At 38.0% G+C, this 26,425-nt stretch overlaps 1 protein-coding gene across 1 annotated transcript in view; it reads right to left on the bottom strand.

Moving 5' to 3' along the window:
* Positions 1–26,425, bottom strand: part of COL28A1 (collagen type XXVIII alpha 1 chain) — a 149,137-nt gene that overhangs the window by 64,037 nt on the left and 58,675 nt on the right. The window contains 9 exon segments of the mRNA XM_033088892.1: positions 8,727–8,795; positions 9,056–9,124; positions 12,649–12,717; positions 13,340–13,408; positions 16,733–16,804; positions 19,299–19,367; positions 20,125–20,196; positions 24,897–24,965; positions 26,031–26,099. Of these exon segments, the coding sequence (XP_032944783.1) occupies positions 8,727–8,795; positions 9,056–9,124; positions 12,649–12,717; positions 13,340–13,408; positions 16,733–16,804; positions 19,299–19,367; positions 20,125–20,196; positions 24,897–24,965; positions 26,031–26,099 (627 nt within the window).

Genomic DNA, 26,425 nt, shown 5'->3' with positions numbered 1-26,425 from the left:
AGGCACGTGCAAAGCTGGATTTAGCTGCCCGTGCATAATCTGAGGTTTTGGAGCCTGCAGAGGGAGCTCTTGCATCAGGAGACAGTGAACAAACCACAAAGCAAATTGTGGAGTTGGCCATTTGTAACTATATATCCATCAATTACCTAAGACCATAGCCTAAGCCCCTCCATTCTCTCAAAAAAGAATAACTATTTAGATTGCCTACAGCTTCCTCTTGGCCCTCAAAAGGGATTCTAAATGGGAGATACTCGTCTCATTTTCACAGGAAGTGGCCAAGTGTAGGACTATCTGCAGTTACTTGTACATGTGAACTTAACAAATGATTTGGTGAAGATTTTACCTAGACTATAACCTTTCAGAGTGGTTAATTCACCCCCTTTACGATTATACATAATCTTATAATGGTCCTAGCAATCATTCATAGAGCCTTTCACTTTTTAAAAGAAAAAGGAAGGAAAACAAGCGAAAACACTACCACGTGTATTCATTTTCTCATTGGTAAATCTTTGCTTTGGTGCAGATTAGAACTATTAAAATTAATAATCAAATAAATAATAATTAAAATGTATTAAGTATATTACATGGCAAGTACTTTTCATTCATTATCTTATCTGATCCTATTAACATCAACTTACTAAATTTTACTGATAAGGAAATTGAGACCAGAGAGGCAACATGAGTTGCCAAAAACCATGCAGCCAGAAGCAGTTCCAACTAAGGTGTGACTCCAGAGGTCGTCTCTTACCTTGGCGTTGGTTGGGGCTAGATGAAAGATGCTAACTTCTCCAATGACTTTCTTCTAGCTGCCACCTAATGCAAAGACATGACTACGTGGCTGTGAAACTTATTTCCCTACATTGAGTCAATTACACTCTCTCAAGGAGAAGAAAGAAAATATCCTGATTATAAGATTCCTAAGAGGCCCACGCAATCTGCACAAGTAGCCAACTGTCTACGGCTTCCCTTTCCATTTTCCCTCCGTTGCCATTCCTCAGTTTTGTGGTTTACCCCAATGTTTTAATTGGTCTCATTCCAGATGTCCTGCCTACACAGATTCTTTTTCTCTCTTTCTATCCTGACTGCGACAGACTTGATTTGGCAGAGCAAGGCACATTATCACTACTACTACCAATACTTTATTATGTTAGAATTCAAAAAATGTTTTATAGGCCTTATTCCATCAATTTCTCAGAATAACCCTGTGAAGTAGGCATTGTTATCTATCCCAAATCTCAGATGAGGAGGCTACGTCTCAGGGAGATTAAATGACTTGCTGAGATCACACAGCTAATAAGTGGCAGAGGTTTCACGCAGAGCAGTGATAAGGAAACAGTCTGTTATACCTTCGATATTTTCTATCAGATTTAAATGCAATATTTGAGAAGATAGTGTTCTTAGAGACAAAACAGCCCATTAGACTATGGCCCCACCCCTCCCCCACACAGATTAATGAGGCTTTAATCGCTATGTCTCCCTTTGCGTCAATCACTCTTTGAGACGACTGTGGAAATAAGTTTCAGTTGTTCTGAAAGTGATTTCCTGCTTTTTTACTTTGGGAAAATAAAAAGCAAACTGTGAAAACAATAGCCTCTTAAGAACTTTCCAAGGAAAGGGATGCTGAAGATGCTACTAAATGATGAAACCAAGGAATGACTGAATTTTAAAATAAGGTAGACATCAAAGTGATGATTAGCAGCTGCTAAATGTTTCTTTCTTTCTGGCTTTTAAATAAAATTAAGGTATAACTACAGAGGCTCCGGCTGCCACACACATAAGCGCCACTCTGGAATGAATTATGTAATGAGTATATGTAATGGTTTGGTAACTCTTGAATACCACCTCACTTGTGTTGCTAGGATGTCACTGGAAGTTTTAGAGTCCTTCTAATATTGATAATGTGCATTGATTATTGACTGGCCATTGTCGTACCACTCAGTCACTTCTCACTGACCTCTTTACTATAAAAAGAGATAGTACCAATTATCAGCACAATTATCAGGGGTATGAGGAACTAATGAAGAAGTTAGAAAACAAGCACTCAAATCCCTATGACATTTCCTTTAGTACATTTTCCCAGATTTAAATTTCAAAATATTTAAAATAAGTTCAATTTTTCAAATCCATTTCTCTTCTAGAACTTTAATACTCACCCCAAAGCAGCAGTATCTCAATGTCAGTGATAATTTTAAAAACTTGCTTTAGGATTTGGGTGGATTTGTTGTTGTTTTTTTCCTTTTCTCAAAGTCAACTCATCAAAGATGAGCAAATGATTGCCCTGTGCCAAGAATCTCATTGGAGAGAGAGCGTCTTATTTAGCTGCATTAGAAACGTTGAAAAATAGAAACATTGACACCGCCCCCAATGACAGGGAGAAGAGAAGGCTCCCTTGTACTGATATTCAATATAATTTTCCACTGGGGGAACGTTCCTCCAGTCTGCATGATTAAAAATAAAAATGTGTTGATGGTGGTGTGGGTGGTGAATGTTAAGAGGATTTAGTGTGCGTCTCCGGGGCTGAAGGGAAGATATGTATGTACTCCTGGGGAGAGAAATGCAGAGCTGGGAAAACAGCAAGGATTGATGAAAGCAATACCGAAAATCATTAAGATAGACTTGGAATACAAGTCTATTTGAGAGATCGTGCATAGAACTGAATTGGGGAGTAACCTTGAAAAGTCACCTCATCAAGTTTTCCTGGTTTGAATGTGACCTTTACTGAAATCAAAAGGTCAAATTGTCTGGCATTTAAATTTGACATGGCTCTGGCTTTAATTAGTCCTCTTTTTGAGTTGATTATCCTGCCCAGAGCAATTTTGCAGTCATATTACGGGAGGTGGGTTTCTTCAACTCCGATTTGGAATCCTGGACCTTGACTTCACTATCATGAAGCCTGCATCCTAGGTCAGCCCTCCTTGTCAGACTCTGTTCAAAATGGAGTCCCTTGTCCAGTCCGCGTCTGCCGATGGAAATCTACAAATCCCTCACGCATCTCCGTGTGAATCGCTCCTCTGTTCGGCTGCTGCCTGTCGGTGGTATGCACACATGTGAGCCGTTGCAGAGAACAGAGGGGCAATTCAGACACTGGGAACATTTTTCAGAATAATGATACTCAGTGGGATTTCACATAGGCTTGCATTTCAAGTTATGACTATGCATCACTTTTGTCAAATAAAGCATGTATTTACAATATTCAAACATTTAAAGCTTTTGAAAAATGTTTAACTCTTTGGGGTTGAAGTGTATGCCTCTCACGAATGTTTCCATCATTTAAGCCTTGACAATGGAAAAGCTAGAATGGCAAGAGAAACAACCCAACTGTATACGAAACGGCGCCGAGATAGTTAGAAGATGGACAGCACTGGAGACTGGGCATCTGTAGATCAGACCAAGTCATTCTTTCTCCTCCGTTTTATTCATGCACGTAGTCCTTCATTCATTCATCCATATTCATAGTCTCCCTCTCACACAAAAATACATTATAGTATCAAAACTGTTTATATTATGAAGGGCCAAGCTGTTCAAACTTTCTGGTTCTTGATTTCCTTATCTATAAAATAAGGGAGTTGTTTCAAACAAAAAGAAAGTCACAATACTCTGAAAATACTTAGATAATAATATAAAATATTTAGATAATATATAATAGTAATAACAACAACCCAACAAGTCTTTTTTGCCCAGACCTTATTCCAACAACTTGATGGTTAAGAGGTCCCTGAACGGCCCCAAAAGCCAGGTTTGATCTCCTCTGTGCAAGGATCGGCCTAAACTCAACTGCCCCAAAGCTTTGGGGAAGGCCATGGCTTTCTCCTTGATGAACTAGCACAATGAAGGAGGCTGAAAGAGCTGAGAGAGGTGCATGGCAGGACGTACCAGCCCTTCCAGAGCTCAGGAGAGCCACTCCTTGTATTCCTCTCATGAGAGGTGAAGGACAAACTCCTACCTTCAGAGATGTCAGTGAATCAGCCCCAGAGCAACATGTACCTCCTGAGGCTTTGGGGTGAAAATACAGGAACAAAGAGTTCTCTGGGCTTCTCAAAAAGACATAAAATTTATATAACGATTGTCCCTAAATCGCAAAGCATCCTTCTAGTCTTTAGGGGTCCAGTAAAGAATACAGGCAGATGGTAAGAAGGAGACCACTTCATGGACGATGTACATGCCTGACCACTGCACTGTACACCTGAAGCTGAAGCTGAATAATATCAAGTGTCAACTATAATCAAATATATATACAGAGGGTACCAAAAAAATGTATACACATTTTTAAAAAGGAAAAAACTGTGATACTCAATATATACCGAAAACAAAAGACAAATACAAAGTCACGTTTGACTTCTGCAATTACAAGAGTTGCTCAAAGTGGTTACCATCAGTGTAATTTTAATAGTATTTTTCCTTTCTTAAAATGTGTATAATTTTTTTTGGCACCCTCTGTACATACTTCTATAGTCACGGGATGTGGAGTACAGCATAGGGAATAGAGTCAGTGGAATTGTAACAGCTGTATACGACGTCAGAGGGGTAGTAGGTTGGGGGAGGGGGGTTATCATTTTGTGAGGGGTGTAAATGTCTATTACATTGTTTTGTACGCCTGAAAATAATAATGACAATAATGATAATAATAATAATAATAATAATAATAATAATAATAAATGCAGGCAGTGTTCGATAGGATCTTTGAGCTTCCCTTCCCCATCAAGGGGCTGGGAGTTTGGGTCTAGAGGTCAGGACACTGGGTGAGTACTTCCCACTTAGCAAGAAATCAAGTTTTCCTTTCTTCTTCCTGGCATGTTTCCAAAGTGGATTTTAGAAACGTATCTACTATTTCCTTGAGCATTGTAGTTTTTACAAGAATTCAAAAATCTCTCAAAAGCCTTTGTCAAAATTTGGATTAAATTCAAGGTAATGTATATAGACGTAGTATAACCACTGATGTCATATGGAATTCTTCCATTTGGAAAAAAGCCAGGGGGCACCACAAGGGTGCAAGATGTCAGGGACTGTTTTTTATATGGTTTGAAACATAGAAGCTTTGATTCAAATGTCTGTGTCATGTGCTAAACACATGTGACCTTAACTAAATATCACCAAAACCCACCGTACATTAATCCTCAACCTTAATGCTTTCCTTATTTCAGAACACATTTGGTTTGTAAGTTAATGCCCTGAGGCCAATATTTTAAGGTGACTACATAGAGTTTAAATGAAAAACATATCAGATATATTATATTACACACACACACACACACACACACACACACACACACTTGCACATTCTATCATTTCTCTGCCATTTTAAGTCAAAATGGGAGGAGAGGGATTTTGCACACATTTAAGTCTTGTGCTTTTGCTACCATTGAGAATCTTAGGTATTTTGAGAGTTTCACCTCCACTTTACCAAACCAGAAGGACAAAATTAAGTGGGAATTAGAATTTTCCAAATATTTTCCTTTCTTTACCAGCTTCTATTTGTGTGTGTTGTGTGTGTGTGTGTGTGTGTGTGTGTGTATGTGTGTCTAAGCTTTCTTTAGGGAAATAAAAAAGCTACAATAGAGACTTTAAGGCCTCTATAAAAGAGAGATAATTTTGAAAGTTTTTTAAAATCTGGTATTTGTTTTTAGAATTTCCTTTATTTTCAAGTTTATGATCCAAGTTCTTTGATTCTACTACTAGCTCACACACCTAAGATCTCTATCCAGGGCTAGAGATAGCCAGGATAACACACTTTCCCAACATCCACAGCAAGAGGCAACACAGAGACAGAAAAGGCAGCTGAGAGGAAGCTTGGCAGAGAGAGGCATTATTAGCTAATGTTCTCTTCCTCAGAAGCGAGCTGGGGGCTATAGCTTCCACTCAGCCTCCTGCGGAAGCTAACAGAGATAGTATGTTTCACTTAAGATACATCTTCTAGCAACATGTGGCAGGACAAAATTTTGAAAGAACACCTTTTTCCCTTGATTTTTCCTCTTAAAGCGTATGTGAAAACAAATACAAATGACTTTTAGAGAGAAATGGTATAGAAGTCATTTCATAAATATTTTAGCCTGCTTGTTAAATAATCTGACATAGTGAATATTCCAAAGAATCAATTTTTTAAATGTTCTCTTTCTGTGCCTAAGTATCTCTCTTTATTGTTGTTCACTGTAAGGCAGTCACCTAAACGTATAATTAATATAATACAGTGTTTACTTATATAAAATATAATGATCTACTCTGTTGAAATGTAAATGATCATATGTTGCCTTTGGAATACAGATGCATTCCAGTATATGTTTAACACATTTTATTTCTTGCTTTATTTTAAATAGGAATAAACTTCTACTTCCCTAACTAAAGGAATATTTAGTATGACAAAAGATGGGTGTTTTTTTTTTTTTACCAATGTTTCTCTCAGAGCAGAAAACAATGAGGTTTACACATATTGAAATTGCTTTTTCTATTTTTAAATTTTAACATTTTGAGAGATACTTTGCCTTAAAGAATAAAAGAACATTACGGCACCCAAGTTCAGTATGGCTACTGACACTGTGGAGGTATATTAGAGGATTGCATTTGGTCCTGAGTCAGACCACGCCAGAAGCGTGATAAAAGCACCTCAGCTACGTCTCTTCTGTACAGTTTCCTCAGCGATTCAGACACAGCCTCTCGCTGAACTCTCATGATTGCCTAACAGAGACAAGGCAGGAATCAAGATCTCCTTCAGAGATGATATGTAGTGTCCTGAGTCTCAGATCTTTCATTCTACCTGGGAGAGGACAAAAGGGCACCTGCCCCCTTGTACAGAATCCATTCTCATAGTGTCATCACTCCTAAGTGATGGGGCAGAGACCAAAAATTCAAGACAGAAAGTTGACATTGAACACTTACGACATCTCCTTCTATGACCTGGAAGCATTTGAAAAGCTTAGATATATTTCTAAGGAAAAATTCTCCCTTTGGGATAATGTTAATCACTCATTCATTTTCCTCGCAGTCAGCATGTTATAGAGCCCCTAGTGGGTGGCACACCTAGTTCTGGTGCCAGGAATTTAGCGGGGAACAAGACCGAGAGCCTACCTTCAGGAAAATGTACACCCCTGTGGAACATGCAAGGCAGTAAACGAGCGAGATTATTCCAGAAGTAATACATGCTATGTAGGAAATACACAAGGGGCATGCGACAGTGATGGGGGAGGGAAAGAGAAGGGAGAGGACTGCTTTTGTAGGGGTGGTCAGGGAGGCGATATTTGAGGCAAGGCCTTAACAATGGGCCATCCCGACAGAGCCGCGGCCTGGAAGCAGGAGTGAGCTGAAGGAGTGTGCAGTGTACGCCAGTGTGGCTGGAGGTCGGCAGCAAGGGAGGAAGGGGCAAGAGCTGCAGTCAGTTCATGAAGGGGGCTCACAGACCGTGGAATGTGGTTGGAGCTTGTTCTCGGCACAAAAGAAGCTGCCAGAGTGGTTTGTTTTGTTGTTGTTGCTTTTTTCATTTTTCTTGTTTTTGTTTTTGTTTGTTTTGTTTTGTTTTTTGAGAAAAAGAGATATGATCTGATTTATGGTTTTAAAAGACTCTTCTGCCTACGAGGTAATAGACAGTCAGAGGTGGAAGGGGAAAGACCGGTGAAGAGGTTACTTTAACAGCCCAGGCAAGAGATGATGGTGGTCTGCCCTGGTGGAAACAGCAGGAGAAAGCAGTGACAGTCGATATATACGCGTATTTTGAAGGTAGAACTGACAGGATTTACCATTGGGCTAGATATGGAGGGAGGAGAGGGAAAGGAAGGAACTGAGAATGACTCAGGGCATGGCACGAGCATGGGGTACCCATGGTAGTGCCACTTACAGGCATATGGGGTGAAAATCAAAGGTTCTGTTTTGGATGTTAGGTTAGAGGTGTCTGTGAGAAATCTAAGAGGAGCTATGTGTTATGAAACGAAATGGGTGAGACCAGAGCTTAGCGGAGAGAATACACGAGTAGAAATTTGGAAGCCATCAGCATGTGGATAGTGGTTAAAGCTATGGGACTGGACTAGAGGACCTAGGAAACAGCACGGCTACAGAGAGGAGGGCTCTATTCCAAACTCTGATCTTTGTACAAGAAGGCAAAGCAGCAAGAAATGTGTGAGTTGCCACAGGGAAGTAGGAGAAAAGCCATAAAGTGAATCTACATGACCAAATTAGCGCAAAGTCCCCAGGAAGTCCATAGATGAGGGTAAATAATTTTATCAATTCTTTAGATACCTCTACTGTTCTTCTTTTTCTTTTTTTTATATAAATTTTGTTGGGGAATATTGGGGAACAGTGTGTTTCTCCAGGGCCCATCAGCTCCAAGTCGTTGTCCTTCAATCTAGTTGTGGAGGGCGCAGCTCAGCTCCAAGTCCAGTTGTCGTTTTCAATCTTTAGTTGCAGGGGGCACAGCCCACCACCCCATGCAGGAATTGAACTGGCAACCTTGTTGTTGAGAGCTTGCGCTCTAACCAACTGAGCCATCCGGCCACCCCTCCAGAAGTTCAGCAGCAGCTCGTTGTCTTCAATCTAGTGGTGGAGGGCACAGATCACTGGCCCATGTGGGAATCGAACCAGCAACCCTGTTGTTCAGAGCTTGTGCTCTAACCAACTGAGCCATCCGGCCACCCTACATGCCTCTACTGTTCTATCATACCTGATAAAAATTTTTACCTTTTCCAAATTCCCTTACCTATAGGTACATTTTTAGAAGATACTATTTACCTACTTTAAAATCTTACCTTTGCTCCAGTGTCCCCCAGTCCACGTAAACCCATTGGTCCAGGGGGTCCTGGTAATCCTCGAGGTCCCTGAGATGATGTAATAAGAAAGAGAGTGAGCAACCTTGTTGTTTGCAGTGTTCAAGAATGGAGAGAGAGAGAGAGAGAGAGAGAGAGAGAGAGAGAGAGAGAGAGAGAGAGAGAGAGAGAGAAAGGGAGGGAAGGAGGGAGGGAGGGAGGGAGGAAGGGAGGGAGGGATGTAGGAAAGGAGGAAGAAGGGAGGAAGGAAGGGACAAATGAAGGGAGCGAGGGAATAAGGAAAGGAAGGAGAAAGGGATGTCCACACTTACAGCCACACCAGGATAGCCATCGCCTTTGAGTCCTGGAACGCCCACTGGCCCCCGAGGGCCTTGGGCACCCTGGGAAAATTCAATAGCAGGTGATATAAGACTAAACTATGAAACACCTGGCAAAACAAGCACAATACCAGCTCAATATGCCAAAGGTGGATGTGAGAAGTACAAAGGAATGATTTGAAAAAATTTAGAAGGAAATCCTACCACATATGGCACCTTGTTATCTCTTCATAAGTCTCATCCGTTTGTGTTAGGTGGGGAGCATGGAATGCGTGTAGAGAATATATATGAACCATTACAAAGTGCTCTATAGGAAACCTCATAGGAATCAGAAATTGGCTGTTGCTGATATTTTAATTTTTAAAATTACAAATTTTCAGTGCATTATAAATCAAGGATAAGCATAAAAATGAGAAAATTTTAGTAAGTATCATGTGAGAAAAAGAGCAGAAAAGAATACATAGCAAAATTTTAAGTGTAAAGTAAGATAACTGTATATTACGTATTATTATATCTATCATCTTCCTCAATGGGGCCCAAGTTACATGGGGAATAAATAAGCCCAGATAAAAATTAAAAACAGATTAATTTTTTAAAAAACAAGTTATAAAGGGATACGACACAGAGTTTGTGGTTCAAAGCTTGAGACCTAGAGAAAAATTATAAATATTGCTTTACAGTGACAATCTTAGGTATCAAAAACTTTTAGTAGAAACTACCTATATAGAGGACAGGGAAGGTGATTGATTATTGCCTTTCGAACAACAGAATTTTCTGAGATGTGTAATCTCCAAAAATGGAAATCAAAGAAAATTTTGGCTAAAGTAAAATAGACAGAGAAAGAAAAAAATGAGGAAGACTCCTTTAGAAGATTTGTTAAATATATCTATTACACCTATACTTAAAATTTGTAATATTTCTTTTTATACCACATTCCATTCTGTTACTATGATAACTCCTACAATGGCCCTTGTCAATACACATCGATTATTTTGGTAAAGAGCTGTTCACGTTTTAAAATAGTTATGGCTTTTTACATCAGGAGGAAACTCTACTAATAGACCTTTGTTTTCCAAGATTGGAAAAAGTAGCAGGCCTCGTCACTACTTTTCATATTTGCAAGCAAACACATAAATCAAACTGCTATTAATCCAAGCCAAAATGTTGCCCAAAATCCAACTTGCCAAAATTGTTCCTAATTGCACTCCTATGAAAGAATGATTGATTGGGACGGGGTGGGAGGAAGGTTGTTGGTGGAATCTGCAAACTCTTGAAGCAATAAGAAAGTTTAACTTGTTTTGAAAACCATGACTGCCACAACTGTTTTTTTCCTATTAAATCTCAGAGATTGGTTTTATATAGTTAACCTTCTTAAGAATGATCATCTTCAGAGCACATGTGGCTGCCTATAAAAACTTAATGTACTATTTATCATCACCAAAAATCCCAGAGGATCTCATAAAGTTTTATGACAGAGAGCAAACACAAGGTCTTCTGGAGAGGTCGATTTTGGTATATCTCCAACTACAGGAAACCAGTCACTCCTCAGAAGCAATTTATTATGCTATTCCAACTATGTTTAAGGCTAAACATTTCATATGGGATATGTCCCAACGTAAGACGGCCATTCCTCTCCATGCTTACACAAGGAGCAGAAAAAACCACAAAACAAAGCAGTAACTGCTCCCTGGTTAAGGCAAAAGGAAAAGAAACTTGAAATAAAAATTCACTTTCAGTTTTTATTTATAAGTTCCAAGCCTCTAACAAATTATCAGCAGCTGTTACTGTTTATCCTCTGGTACCCACACTGGCAGGGGTGGCGTGGGGAGGGGGCATTAAAGCATTAAGAGTTTACAAACATTTTTTTCCTAGAGAACTTTGTCCTTTCTCCTGCAAAAATTTCAGTTAGCTTATTACTTCTAATGTTAATAGGAAATATCAGGGGATGGGGAGAAAGATTTTTATTTCAGACTTCTCACAATATGTTTTCAGATGGAATTTTGCCACTTGGCCTTTTTGCACTGGATTCAAGAAAATGTCCAACAGAGTGATTCACTTGAAAGTGTGTCTCTCTTTCAAAAGAATTAGGGCAGAAATCTTAATCTGCTATTGTGAAATGGGCTTTAGGGAGACCTGGGGGCTCCCTGAAGTAATACACAAAACTGAATTAATGTGCCAAAGCTACCATCAACATTCAACCCCCAAAACACTTTAAAACCAATGAAGTAGGGAAGAATTACAGAAAGAGCATCTTTAGAAGCCAAGGAATTGAAAGAATGCTTGGAGTGAAGAGGCAAATGACTTTGAATACCCTCACCAACCATGCCCAAGAAAGAGGAGTAGAAAACAGGCAGGGCTTACAAACCCTAGCTGCATGTTTAATCGTATTTTCTTTCTATCGTGAAGAATAGTGTAAGTAGAGAGAAGTGGAACTTAAATCATGGAACTAGGAATACAAAGATTCAGGAAGTTATCAAACAGTGTGAAAACTGTCCGCTAAATGTTCATGACCAAGGCCATAGCTGTAGTTTTAGCATTAGGAAATTTGGAGGAATTTTCTCGTTGAGTCATACACAACTTGGGTTCCCATGAGCCTCCGAGTCTGGGGAGTAAGGTGGCCATCCTGTTCTGGTTTTCCCAGGACTTTCTCTATTTCAGCTTGAAAGTCGTACATCCTGGGAACCCCCTCTGTCCCCAATAAACCAGAAGATTGTCACTCTAGCAAGAACGACCGTTCAAGTGATTAAGAACAGTGAAGGTCAGGATCCTTTCTCAACCTTCCAAAAGAACCCCTCCGACTTATATCAGTATATGTCAGCATTGTATTTCAAAGATGGTTCTAAGGTGTGGTGTTTTTTTCTTGAAGTTTGAAAATTACTGATTTTAGTACTTGAACCCTTTTATCTAGAAGAGACCATTTGATAGAACTAAAGCCGGCTTCAAAGCTACATAACAACACGCTACTAATGTAATAAGTACTGATTATGGAGCCCTGAAGCCTGTTTTTATTCGCAGAGATGGGCTTGTTGACATTTAGAATGTTAAATATCGCTGGGATTCTGGGTGTTGTGTGAGGAGGGAAATGGTGCTTTGTTGCCATGGAAAAATAGAAATGACTACTTAAAGCTGTTTTCTCCTATAATTATTTACATTTCCATTTAAAAAAACTCTGAAAGATGGATAACAGAACAGAGAAATTTGATTCGATAAAGCTTCCGAATATGAACTTTTGGAACAATGTTTTGCAGAAGAGAGACAAGGGCCATTCATCTATAAATAAAAAAGGCTAGAAGCCATATAATCTCTTATATCACAGACATTACAAAAAGAGCATTTTCAAACAACTGTTTAGTCAGCAAAAATTTAACAATAGGAGTTGTCATCCCTGACATTTATACAAAAATAAATGATCCGATGGCTTGATTTTTTAAAAGGGGAAAAGCATATTCTTACATTCAATGTAGTTCATCAGTGTAGACACAGCAAGTACACCCATCTCAATCATCAGTTGATTATGCATTAATTTACTTTCACTCTCTCACATACAGAAAAATACTAAAAATAAAAAGAGCCCGAGGGAAGCATACCTTTGGTCCTCGAATAGCAATTCCAGGTTCTCCTTTAAATCCAGGTACCCCAGGTCCTCCTCTGTCTCCCTGTACATTTCAAATAATGTACACAGTTTCAGACTAGGTTGCATGAGAAACCATAATGACACAGGCCAAAAAAGCCATCGGCCAATTTGTAAAGGGATTAATCTATCAGGCTCAGATCTTGAGAGTACATTCTTCTCATGTGTTTGAGGGGAATTTCAAATCCTAAGCAAATAAAACCTGTCAGTAAAGACTATTAAACTGTTTAGAGAAAGGCCACAGAAATAATAGGTGGCTATCTAGACTCAAATATTTAGACAATAAAAATATCTGTGAATGTTCTCAAATTTGAGTGGATTTCTTTTCTGTCAGACTTTCTGAATAAAATTCCTAGCAGATCTTTGCAGGAAATTTTTACCTGTATTAAGGTCTAGGATTTGAAAGATATCATTCAAGGTGAAAAGAGAAGTTTAAGAGCAGGACCAAGAAATCAGGTTTCTAATCTTACATTTGCTGCTGGCCTTTGGTTTGCTTAATTGTTGTAATCAAGGTTGAACTAAATATCTTATGATTCTTCCAAAACTAAAATTCTCATTCACTGGTGTCATGAATTCCCTTCCCCCTACCACCTCCAACACCAAAGGTCCAAGTAAAGGAAACAATATTCCCAAGAATGCATGCATACCTTTGACCCAGGTGGTCCAGGAACTGACGCTCCAGGCATCCCAAAAGGGCCCATAACTCCTGGATCACCCTAAAAAAAGAGCAAAATACTCATTACATTTCAAGCAAAACAAAAACTATATACAGGCATTATACTAGGAAAAACATAGAAATGTGTTTCCAACATTTTAAAATATTGTACCCTGTCTGTTTTATAGACCAACGTATAAATATTTTAACATGTTTGTTAAACCACTACTAAAGTATTGATGATTAAGATTTCATGCATTTAATAAATGCATTCAATTAATTCCTGAGTATTAGGAAAATTTTATCTCTTGTGCATCCTTTTATTAGCTAATAAAATTATGCAGTTCATGGTACTTCCCTTTTGTTGTATGACAGGAAGCTTAGAGGGAAATATTTGTTCACTTATAACAATTATCATCAGCATACACTTTTGGGTATACTTGGTAGAGAAATAATGTTTCTTTTAGTTTATAACTTTTTCCTTTGTTGTTGTATTTTGTGGCCCATGGTATATCAGTCTTCCATTGTAAGCTTTCTCATATCCCTTTTTAGAAGTAAAGAGTTTGTAGTAAAAATAAATAAATTTTGAATTAAATTAATTAATTGAGCAAATTAAAACATTGCTCAATTTTTTTTTTTTTTGGTGTCTTAATATTGAGTCTCAGTAAAGACTCAGTCTGGAATAGCAAGCAATATCTCTGTCCTTTCTAGTTCTAGACAAATCATTCTCAAATTTCAGGGAGTAATAATCAGATGAATTTGGTAAAATACAGACTCCAGGGTTTCAGTCCCAGATGTTTTAATTCAATACATCTAGGGGCTGGGCCCAGGAATATGAATTTTATGAGGCACCTCTGGTGATTCCAGTATTATAGGCACTATTACCACACTTAAAAACACTATGCAAAGTAATTGCCATTAGAAGAGGATGCACACACCCCACGACCCTTTTGGGATATTAGATGAAGACATTAGGGCTATATTATATATGTTTTATCTCATCTTTTAAAATTTCAGTCATTCACATAAATCTCATAACATATTAGTATGGTAGTTTATGAATAAAAATAACAACTAAAAACTAAATAGACAAACCTATACTGGAGTGTGGTCAAAATTTTTTTATTAGTAGAGGTTTGTAATCAAAAAGTTTGGTAACTACTGATTTAGAACAAGTGCGAACTGTGGGCCAAATCTCACCTACCATCTGGTTTTGTAGAGCCAGGGCCCAAAAATGATTTTCACATTTTTAAATGATTGTCATATAAGAGCTAACATAATATCCTCAATTTTGCCTCTTGGCCCGCAAAGCCTAAGATATTTACTACTTGTACCTTTCCCGAAAACCTTGCCTCCCCTTGCCTTAGAGAATGAACTGTTCTCAATAGTGCGAGTTGCCCACTGGATGTCCTGCCTCAGGGGGGGACTCAGTAAATCAGACCCACTAATAAGGATCCCTGCCCTGAGCCATGCTCATCCTTACAGCTCAGGCCTCCTGCGGTGCTGAATCCTCCCCCCGCCCCATGAAGAACAGGCCGAGCACACACCCTACTGTGGCCCAGGTCCTGCCAACATGTGCATGTGCCAATCCTTAATTCCAAAGCTATCAGGCAATGGCACGTGGCATATCAAGATTCTGGCAACAAAGGAATCAAACACTAACCTGTGAATGTTTCACCAAGACCAGGGGAAGCAAAATTATGCTTCTAGACTTAACCTATTCTACTTTTTAAAAAGAGGCCAATTCCCGTACTTTGAAACTACAAAGTTATCTACATAGAGAGTATACAATTCTTTTAAAGACCCTGTATGAAGGTGTGATTATGTATTAAGGTGTGATTGTGCTTTAAACTATAGCAATTCTTCATCCAAAAAAAAAAGCTTTATTTCAAAATACAGAAGAATATGCACTTTGAATAAGAGTAGCTAAGACATAAAGAATAATCACTGTTATTAGTACTAATAAATTGCATTTCTTATATAATAGCATTTTTCATCATGTGCTCCTTGAACTATCTAAAGCAGAGGGCAGAGAGTTCCTGGGACCTACTTAAGTCCACTCACCTACTTAAGTCTGGATCTCTGGGCATGGTGTCAAGAAATATGGATTTGTCATAAGCTCCCCAGGGACACTGAGGGACACTGACATTGAACAATCACTGCTCTGCAGCGGATATTTTGTTTTGTGCCTGTGCTTATATTGCCAGTACCATTTTTTAAAGTTGTTCTTTAATAGTCTGGCCCTTGACTTATTTGTAAGAAGACACTCCTTGTTTCTTCTCATAATTAGCATCTTCCTAGAGGTCTTAACTCGCTTAGGTTTGCAGTTTCTGTTTCCTGACACACCCAAATGACCTCAATATTCTCTCCTGCTAAGTCAAGTCATGTACTTAATTCTTTGCCTCACAATTTCCTCTACTTCTTCCTCAATGCTCTGTCAATTAGGACTCATATCCCCTACTTTCCATTTCATACCGTGTTTCCCCGAAAATAAGATCTAGCCGGACAATCAGCTCTAATGCGTCTTTTGGAGCAAAAATTAATATAAGACCCAGTCTTATATTATATTATATTAGACCTAGTCTTATATTATATTATGTAAGACCTGGTATATTATATTATATATATTATTATATTATATTATATTATATTATATTATAAAGACCCGGTCTTATAGTAAAATAAGATCAGGTCTTACATTAATTTTTGCTTCCAGGAGACACATTAGAGCTGATTGTCTGGCTAGGTCTTATTTTGGGGGAAACATGGTAGTATTGATCTTTTTTTGCTCCCTGAAGAATTCCATGTATTGAACACTTACTATGTGCCAGGAACTGTGCTAAGTGTTTGATTAACTGTGTCAGCTTTCACAACAACCCTGTGAAATAGATACGGTTATGACTTTCTTTCTGTGATTGAAGTGACTGGCCCCAAAAGGTTCCAGGGTAGATGGAGCAGGACAAGGACACTAATCGCTCTCCTGCCTTCCCCAGCTCTGTTCCTAGTCACCACTGCATGGCCTCTCAGCCTGAGGCATTTTGTTGTGGAGCAAAACAAGATGATGCAAAACTGGTATCTCCCCTGGTCCTAACTTTATCCCACTTTCTGAATCTTTGATTGTTAGTAGAGAAGACTGACATACACGTTCTCTCTTAGAAGCGTAAATATTGCAAGGAAGATTACATGTTTTATGCAATCTCTTTCTTCCAGTCTGTTATGGTCTGGAATAGTATGTTTTCTGAAGCCTTTTTCATGTGGGGTTTTTGCTTTGTATGTATTGAGAAGGAAATGGGAAATCAAATTTGCAGTAGAAATCCAATATTCTATTAAAACCAGACACAATTACAGTCTCCCCAAAGCTTTCATGAAAATGTCAGAAACATACCTTTGGCCCTTCAGGCCCCGGAAATCCCCTCTGTCCTTGATTTCCTTTGCTCCCTTTCTTTCCTTCATCACCCTAACAAAGTAATTATAAAAATATAGTTGTAGTATTAATAAACCCTCCTCAATCTTATAGCAATCATATTGGGGCCAGATTCTTAACTAATACCAATTTTAGAGGGATGTGCCCCAAGCCCTTCTTGGGTTTGTCCATGTTCTTGAGCAGACTTGGATACTTCAGAATTGCTCGGTCGTCACCATTTCTTCAATATTGTTTAATTTTTTTTTTTTTAAATCTAAGTTCAGTATCTTTTTTTGGGGACTTTTATTTGAATTTATAGTTCTTTTGCACCATTGGTCTATTAACAGATGGTTCTGAGGTGATCACAGTTTCAGAAAAGAGACCTATCTATGTTTTTCCATGCTGTTTCTTAGCTTTCAATGCTATTTGAGTTTTAAAACATAAAATGAAATATTTTTCAAATCCAGCCCCATTTCTTCCTTAAAGGGGTGTCCAGTTCTTTCTCCCAAAGGAGACTGATATTCTGTTGGTTGAATTGGAGCATGAATTAACCTAGGACAGAGCTAGCAACTGCCTACTGGCTGTTCTCTGGTTGGGTACCCAAGTTCTCCCCCCAAAGAATTGTGTCACCTTCAATCAGAAGCCTCTGAGCATTACAAAACTGTCCTTAAACTAGGACTCAACTTCAAGGCGTCATATCCAAGTGTGTGCCCAGTTCAACAAAGAAATAACTCCTTGGGATTTGCAGCTGAGGCCATTTAAACATTTATGACATAAATGACTATACCATGGTTTTCAAACCTGAGCATGTATCAGAAATCACCTAGAGGGCTTGTTAGCCATAGATTGCTGGGCCCTACACCCAGTGTTTCTGATTTCATAGGTCTGCATTAGGACCCAAGAATTCATCTTGCTGACACATTCCAGGTGATATTGATGGTGCTGATCCAGGGACCACACCTTGAGAACCACTGGACTATACCAAGGTCATTAGCAATGCGGACACTCCAAGAAGAAGAGGCAACCTCATGTAGGACTGACAGAGATGTAAATAACTCCTCAAAGTCCATACTAATGGAGTGCATTGGCACAGGTAATAAAAAAGTAACAGATGAATGTCAAAATATCACTTACTGTATCATTATAATTTGCCAATAGAGACAACATCTAACCAAAACTATTTATTTTCTTCCAGTAAGTACCAAATTTAACTTATTGACCTAAATCACCCCAGAAGACAACAGCAGGAACCCAACTAAATGTAATCAAGAGCCAACATTGAACTGTAGAAGGACGCTGGGCTACATAACATATTCCTATCACTCTTCTCCTAGAGCGTTCCATAACCCACAAATCACCTCACAGCCACAAGTCCAGTGCCCTCGCTTTTCAATGCACATTCTCCTTGCTCTGTTGGTGGCATGTGACACCACCCATTGCTTTCCTCTTGAAACGCTTTCTCCTTGGTTTCCCTAACATGGTAACTATTCTGCTTATCTTTGTGCTCTCCTAAATGTTCTTTCTCCAGGTACTGTACCACAAGAAATTCAAACCTCAGCTCTCTTTCTCAGAGATGTCATTCATTCTTACAGCTTCAGTTATTAACTCAAGCATCTATTTTCCAAAAGTATATTCTAGAATACATTAGTTCTCCTGAATGTTAATAGGCGAGCATTTCAGTAAGTATTTTTGCATGGTGTTAAAAAGGTATTCTCTGTCTACATTACCCCCTCCCCCACAAAAAAAGGATCTCAAAGTAAGTCAATAAACAAAATTTAAATTCTACTAATATACCTAAATTTCAAATTTTTACGTTTAAGGTTAGGGACTCAATTTTAGCTAATGTTTTTTAACACATCAAATACTATTAAGCTATCAAATACTATTTTAATGCAATTATAAATAGAATACTAATAAGCATACAGTTTTTATTTTTACTTTACTCATATAGAAGTCTTCAGAATCTTTATATGGGCTTTGACAACTGTACATAAAAAGTACAGGAACATCTGGCACTGCATAGGCTGTAGATTATGTCACTAGTGGTCTTTATTGATGAATTTGGAGATTCTCATCTTGATGTATAAAAATGTTATTCAACTAGCATTTCTACAATCTATAAAATAAATTTATGCCAAGTTGTGAAAGAGAAATTGCCACTTAATAAGGTGATGCTTCTTATTACTATGTGAAATTCCTAAGTATTGGAAGAAAATTTATGTACTTTCCAGTCTCAAGGATGTATCTCAAGGCTTCTTTTCCCTTCCTATGTGTTTTTTTAAATGTCAGTCTGGCTATTTATTGAGAAAAGCATGTGTTGAACTCTTCCTATAAGCTGGGTCTTATACTAGATCTTAGGAAATAAAAATGAATAATACATACTTGTTGTCTTCCAACAGCTCCCAAACTAGTATCCATACTTTTAATCCGGAAGTAAACATATTTGACATAGCAAGAATCACAATCAAATTTCTCCTAAGGTGGCTCTTTAGTATCAGCACCAGAACACAGGCAGCCTGCTTCCCCCAACATTCTGTCAGTTCCATACCTTGGAGCCAGGTTGTCCTCTTCCAGGAGGTCCTTCCGGGCCCCTTGTTCCGGGAAGCCCTGCTTCTCCCTAGAAGAAATGACACTGATGTCTTAGTGGACCCTTCATAGGCAGTATATCTAATCCTACCTGTCTCTTCTTATGGCCAGTGGACTCTCTGCTGAGACCCTCCAAATCAGACCAGACCTTCACTCTACTCTCAAAATTAATTTGGAAGTTTACCAACTTGAATACATTAATATTAAACTCCAGTTTAGCTCAAAGCAGCTGAAATATCATGAAAAACTCCAATTTCTCAGCCAACTTCCAAAGCAATAAGCTCACTTTCCTTTGGCTCGTCCTTCACATTTGATGGTTTGTTTTCTTAAAAAACAAGAAAGACCTTCAGCCTTTCCATCTGCTGTTTTTCATTACTTACATTGAAAAATGAGTATTTCAAATGTTGGCTCAAAATGCTTCAGGAAATCTTTATAATGCCTTACTTTCTAAATGCACTTACAGACTCTCCTTTTGGGGGTCGAGGGGAGGAAAGTGTTTTTCTCCGAGTTCAAATTAAAGTGCTTTCTAGGAATCCCAAAGAGACTAGGTCACTGGAGAACGCCATGGCCAAAACACCAGAGAGAAGGCAGAGGGTGTGAAACACTACTCAGCCTCTCAATTGATGCTCTTTCTCTCTGAAGTAAGTGAAAAAGGAAATTTAGAGTTGTGGGATTTTTTTTCTTCAAAGACTAAGTTTGCCCAGGATAGTTTAATTTGAGCTCCTGAAGGACCAAGATATCAGTGTGGTTCAATTGTTTTACTCCAGTGATATGGAAAACGTAGTTACCTTTTTCCCTGCAGCGCCATCTTCTCCTGGTACTCCTGGCTGTCCTGGGAGCCCTATTGAGCCTGGCGCCCCCTGGTGGATGAGCAAAAATTTTATTTCCCAAAGTTCATGTTTATCATGCACCCTCCGTTTTGAGGTACTTACAAGTAGATATATCTTACAGTGTCTGAGATAAGCCTCTGAGCAGAGAAATCTGAATAGTAACTAATGTTAACTAAACTATTTGACCTTGGCCAAGTTACTTAACCTCTCTGGGTCTTAGTTTTGCATTACGTTGTTTGTTATGAGTTGAGTTGTGACTCCAAAAAAGATACGTTGAAGTCCTAACCCTTGGTACCTATGAATGTGACCGTTTTTGGAAATAGGGTCTTTGCAGATATAATCCAATTAAGATGAAATCACTAGAGCCCTAAACCAATTTGACTGGTGTCCTTATAAAATGAGGAAACCACTATATGAAGACAGACACATAGGGAGAACACCACGTGACAGCAGAGGTGAAGATTAGAATGATGTAGCTGCAAGCCAAGGAATACCAAGGATTAGCCACCATCAGAAGCTAAGAAAAGGGAAGGAAGGATGTTTTCCCCCCTACAGGTTTTAGAGGAAGCATGGCCCTGCACACACCTTGATTTTCTATTTCTAGCTTCCAGAACTGTGAGACAATAAGTTCCTATTATATTAAGCCACACAGTTTATGGTACTTTGTTGCAGCAATCCTAAGAAACTAACATAAAAGTGACATGAAAAAAAAACTTGCAAACTAGCATCACTTCCAGTTTTAATACTCAATTCTACTTGCTTTCAAGTTAATTTATGATTAAGAATACATTCTTCACTATGTTCAGAGAAAACACATGCTATCACCAAACAGTATAAAAGTATCCTTATTGCACTTACTAAGAGCAAAACATGTCGAAGATAATTGAAAGTCATTTCAACTAAAGCAAACTTTGAAAAGCTACTGAAAAAAGCACAGTGAAGTTAAAAGTAAGTAGAAGGATATGATAAAGATGAGAGCAAAAAACAATAAACTTGAAAAAAAAGTAAGAAGAGTAACAAAATTAAAAGGTAATACTTAACAAAACTAATAAATAAGCCTGTAGCAGGAATGATTAATATTTAAAAAGGAAAGGCACAAATAAGCAGTATTAGGAATTAAAGAGAGATATACACAGTAAATATTTTGTTTAAATCATAGAAAATTCTGTGACAATTTCAAAACAATATGTTGGAACACAAGATTATTAATAAATAATCTTCAAGAAAAATATAAATGGCATAAGAAGGAATGGACAAGCTATATAAACAAATAGCATTGAATAAATTGAATCAGTAATTGAAGGTCTCTCACTTCCTCTCCTTCCAAGATCACAGGCTTTGTTGGTTTTATAGTCAGCCTTCCCAAATTGCTAAACCTTTGAGGGACAGATATTTCCTATCTTATACAAATAGTTCTGAAAAATAAAAAAAGAAGTCTACACAATTTATTGTATGAGGCTAATAAAATCTTGATTTAAAAACAGCAATACAATAAGACAAGAAAATGAAATTATAGACCAGTCTACCTATGAAAATAGATACAACTTAAGGTTCCAGTCAAAATGGAAGTATGGATTTAATTTCCTGCCTGACACAACGAAAAAAACAGACAAAATATATGAAACAATGCACCTCAAGATATTAGACACCCAATAATGAAGGAAAACAATCCCTACAAGAGGGGTAGCAAGTTAGATTAATTTCCCCCAGTGTACTGCCTGGAGAGTTACCAGGCCGTGGTGCAGGGGGAGAGTGCCCAGGGAAAGTTCAGAAATCTCTCTAATTTTAGGAGACAAAGGTAGGAGCCTGGTGTCAAAGGTGTTCACAAACATAGGAGCCAAGGTATCAAAAATGTACAGAATAGCACACCAGAGAGGAAGGAGTTACCTGGAGAGAGCTACGAAGATGTGATGAGCACCCCCTGGTGTTCAGGTGACTCTTGAGTGTGAAAAAACTACCCAAGGCCAGAAAAACAACCACTTTAAAGGATTAGAGAGAACTGACAAGAGACCAGAAATAGTGCCTGCTCTTAAAGGCAATAAGACCACCTCACAATTCTGAGGGCTTAGATTAGAGTTCTATAAAGGGTCTTGCCTCAGTCGTGGGGGAAAACTAACCCTCGACTCAATGCTCCTCTTTTCCTACCTCGTAAAGCTGAAAAGCAAGACCAAAAGGCTCAAACTGTTTTCAAGCAACTTCAGACTCCATAAAAAAGCTAAGAAATATTTATAGGAATACAAAAATATCCAGTATCCCAAAAAGATAAAATTCACAATGGTTGGCGTCTAATCAAAAATTATCAGGCATTCAAAAAAGCTGGAAAATATTAGTAGCCCTTTGTGCAGAGAAAAATCAGTCAATTGAAACTGATCCAGAAAATGACACAGGTGATAGAATGAGTAGCGAAGGACATTAAAACAATTATTATGACTGCATTCCGTATGAGTTGTAGTATACATGGGTGTTCCTTGTATTCATAATAGTATGTTTGAAATATTTTAGTTTTTTAAAGTGAGAGATGATTAAGATGACACATCTTGTTGGTGGCAAAACTGGGATTTGAACTTAGGTTGTCTAACTGCTGAGCCTTCCTACGCTCTATCATCACCTCTCTGAAATTGGAATATATGTGACACAATACATGTAGATAGATAAATATACACACTACACATATGTATAGACATATTTCATATTTAGCACATTGTGTGGCACATCAAAACCACTTAACACATGGCAGCAATTATTACTACAACAGTACATTTTTTATCCCCTGTAATTACATGTTTATTACATATATAATATGTTTATGTAATATATATGCTCTTCTTAGGACCACATGTTACATTTTTTTCTCATAACCAAATATGTGTTATAATGGTGACAATGACAGCAGAATAATAGCGAAGTTTAATGTTTAGCGTGGCTCACCAGACCCTATATGCCTTCAGGATGAGGTATAGAAATTGTGAAAGGTAAAGTAAGGATTCATTCATTTATTGATCAGGATTTATTTAGCACCTATCATGTTGCTCAAATTGGGGATTCAATAGTAAAGAAGAAAAAGAAGGAAACAGATCCATGCCCCAATGGAACACCACTGTCCATAGAAATATCAAGCAAGCCACATATGTAATTATAACTTCTCTAGCAGTTATATTTATAAAGTTAAGAGAAACAAGTGAAAATAATTCTAGGAATATATTTTATTTACTCTAGTATTTCTGAAATGTTATTATTTCAATATGTTATCAATGTATAGATGTATTAGTGATATGTTTACATTCTTTTTGTACCCAGCCTTGCAATCCGGTGTGTGTATGACACTTGTTGCACATCCCAGTTCATACTAGCCACATTTCGAACATTCAATAACATGTGGCTGGTGGCTGCAATATGAGACAGTGCAGTTCCAGAGAGTACAGTAAGATGAAAAGTACAGTTAATCCTTGAACAACACAGGTTTGAAATACACGGGTCCACTTACACGCAGATCTTTTTCAATAAAGTCACCTCTCTGTATCCCTGGGTCAACCACCACAGATTGAAACTGTATTTGATCTGCAGTGGGGAATCCGTGGATGTGGAAAGCTGACTGTATACACCATTCTGCGACTTGAGCATCCAAGAATTTGGTATCTATGGGGTTCCTAAAACCAATAGCCCTGCAGATACTGAAGGACGACTGGTTTTGGGGGATTCAAAAGTTATATGTGAATTTTTCGACTGGGGCAGGGTCAGCACCCCTACACATCATGTTGTTCAAGGGACAACTGTAATTAAAAAAAACACACAAATTAAATGCAAGTTGAGAGAAGTGGTAAAAGCGAGGGAAACAAACGGCATGCTAAGATATAAAATTACTATGTAATATATTTGTGACAACATGGATGGACCTAGAAGGTATTATTTAAAGTGAAATAAGTCAAGCACAGAAAGACAAATACCATATGATCTCACTTACATGTACAATCTAAAGAACAAAGTAAACGAACAGACGCATAGATATAGAGAACAAACTGGTGGTTGCTGGAATGGAAGGGAATTGCGGGGATAGTTGAAAAGGTGAAGGGATTAAAAAGTACAAATTGGTAGTCATGAAACAGCCCAGGAAATGTAAAGTACAGCATAGGGAGTATAGTCAATAATATGGTAATAACTATGTATAGAGCCAGGTGGGTACTAGACTAATTGGGGGGATCACTGCATAAATTATATAAATGTCTAACCACTATGCTATACACCTGAAACTAATATAAAATAGTATTGAATGTCAAGTGTAATTGAAAATTTTTTAAAAATCTAAAAATAAAAGTAAATAACATTGCCATGTAACAGAAGTAGTGTGGACCTACTTTACATTTAGGGAAGAAATTTCTTAGAAAGCCACAAAACAAAAGAAGGGAAGTAAGTTTTACTTAAATCCTGCTATAGTAGGGGCTTTGTTTTATAATATGCCAAGCAATAACATTCTTAAAGAATCACTCTGTGCTAAAAGAGGACGTCTGATGCTAATAAATAAATAAAGTGAAAAAACAAATAGCAGTCATTAAAACAAACCAAGATTTTGGTTCTTCTTAGACAATAAGAGTTATACTGAGCATGAGACCTTTTTCTGAATAAATACTCTACTTTGAGTAAAGTAACAGTTCATTGATACATGCGTGGTCTGTGTTTCATTTGAATATAAATGAAACTTTGCCTAATATTACATAGCAGCATAGTCTACTCACCTTTGGACCTTGTACTCCAATCCCCACTGGTCCCCTAGGGCCTGTAGGTCCTATCTGACCTACTTCTCCCTATAAGGAAAGAGTATTTGAAGAGTATTTGACTAAGGCAGCAAAATAAAAATAATGTATTCCTGTCTTAAATCTCCTAAGCTCTGTTTTATACCCAAAAAAAAAAAAGAGAGAAAACAGAGCTACATGTGCTCAGTTCACACATACACACACGCGCGCACATACACGTATATATGAGTATATGTATATATTTTCACCAAATTTGGAATATACAATGGTCTGGCTTAAAATACAGGCTCTGGAACATAATCAGAGTTGATTTTAAGGAGCCCTTCCCATAAAGGGTACCAGGAAATAATAGGCAGTTATATTCCAGAACAACTAAAACTGACACATTAGAAGTCAAGATGACTGGTGATCAACAACAGAATCACTACCAGAGAGAACCACTTGAGCTTTTGATGATGTGCCCCCAAGCAACACTCTCAAGGGCAGTAGCAGTATTTATCGAGCTGCTTCTCACATGGGCATCACTAAGGAGTGTGCTTGAATGTGAGACCTCTCAGAGAATTATTTTATTTATTTAACGATGATTAGTGATTCTTTGAAGTGACATTAAGGACAGCTAATTAAAGAATAGGTGCCATGCCTCTCCCCAAGGGATAAATAATTGTTCTAAGTTAGGCAATAATTTGATTCCTAAGTTCATAGGAAAGGTTTCTTGATTGGGTCATTTCTGACTCCATATCTTTAGCTAAATGTTTTAGTAGTTGGACCTACTGTGGGAATGCTGGTGAGAATGCAAATAAGCCCATCCAGAGAGGCATGTAACCACAGGTAGTCTCTACTGTATTACTGCTTGAGTTGCTAGAACAGGGTCTCCTAAGTAAAAGCAATAAAGAAAACAATAAATGGATATTGTGTAAATGAAAGCTTCTAAGAGCATAAAGAATATGTATAACATTTTCTAAACCATTAGGAACATCAGTAACATTTTACATTAAGTATAGACCTCTGATTTTTCAGTTCATTTCATCTGCTGCCTTCCAAATGCACTGACCACTGACCAGAAAATAGCAATTAGACTATAAATATATCAAACTCCTCTCTCATTGAGAAAGTTACCTTAGAACCGGGTGAGCCTACTCCTGGGGGTCCTTGAGGACCAGGTGGACCAAGAGGACCTTGAATTCCCTTTAAAATAAAAATTTTAAAACCAGTATTAGCGAGATGAAGAAGAAATAGGGAGAAGAGTGGTTTCAAATCCTCTAGAGTGAGTTCATTTCCCATAATGGATGATTCATACTCAGTATTTGTTGAATGGGATGGCAGAGGCTGCTAGTTGAACCATAAAATGCATTTTCCCCTTCTCCCATGGTAAGTGAAATTTCAGCTGGCCCACGGGGCTGCCTGTAATGAAGACCATGTTTCCTAGTCCCTTGCAGCCAAGTGTTGCCATGTGGACTGGATTCTGGCCAACGGAACGTGAATGGAAGTGATGTGTGTAATTTCTGGTTCGT

The sequence above is a fragment of the Rhinolophus ferrumequinum genome, chromosome 20 (assembly GCF_004115265.2).
Source record: "Rhinolophus ferrumequinum isolate MPI-CBG mRhiFer1 chromosome 20, mRhiFer1_v1.p, whole genome shotgun sequence".
NCBI lineage: Eukaryota > Metazoa > Chordata > Mammalia > Chiroptera > Rhinolophidae > Rhinolophus > Rhinolophus ferrumequinum.
This window is presented reverse-complemented; position numbering and strand designations above follow the sequence as displayed.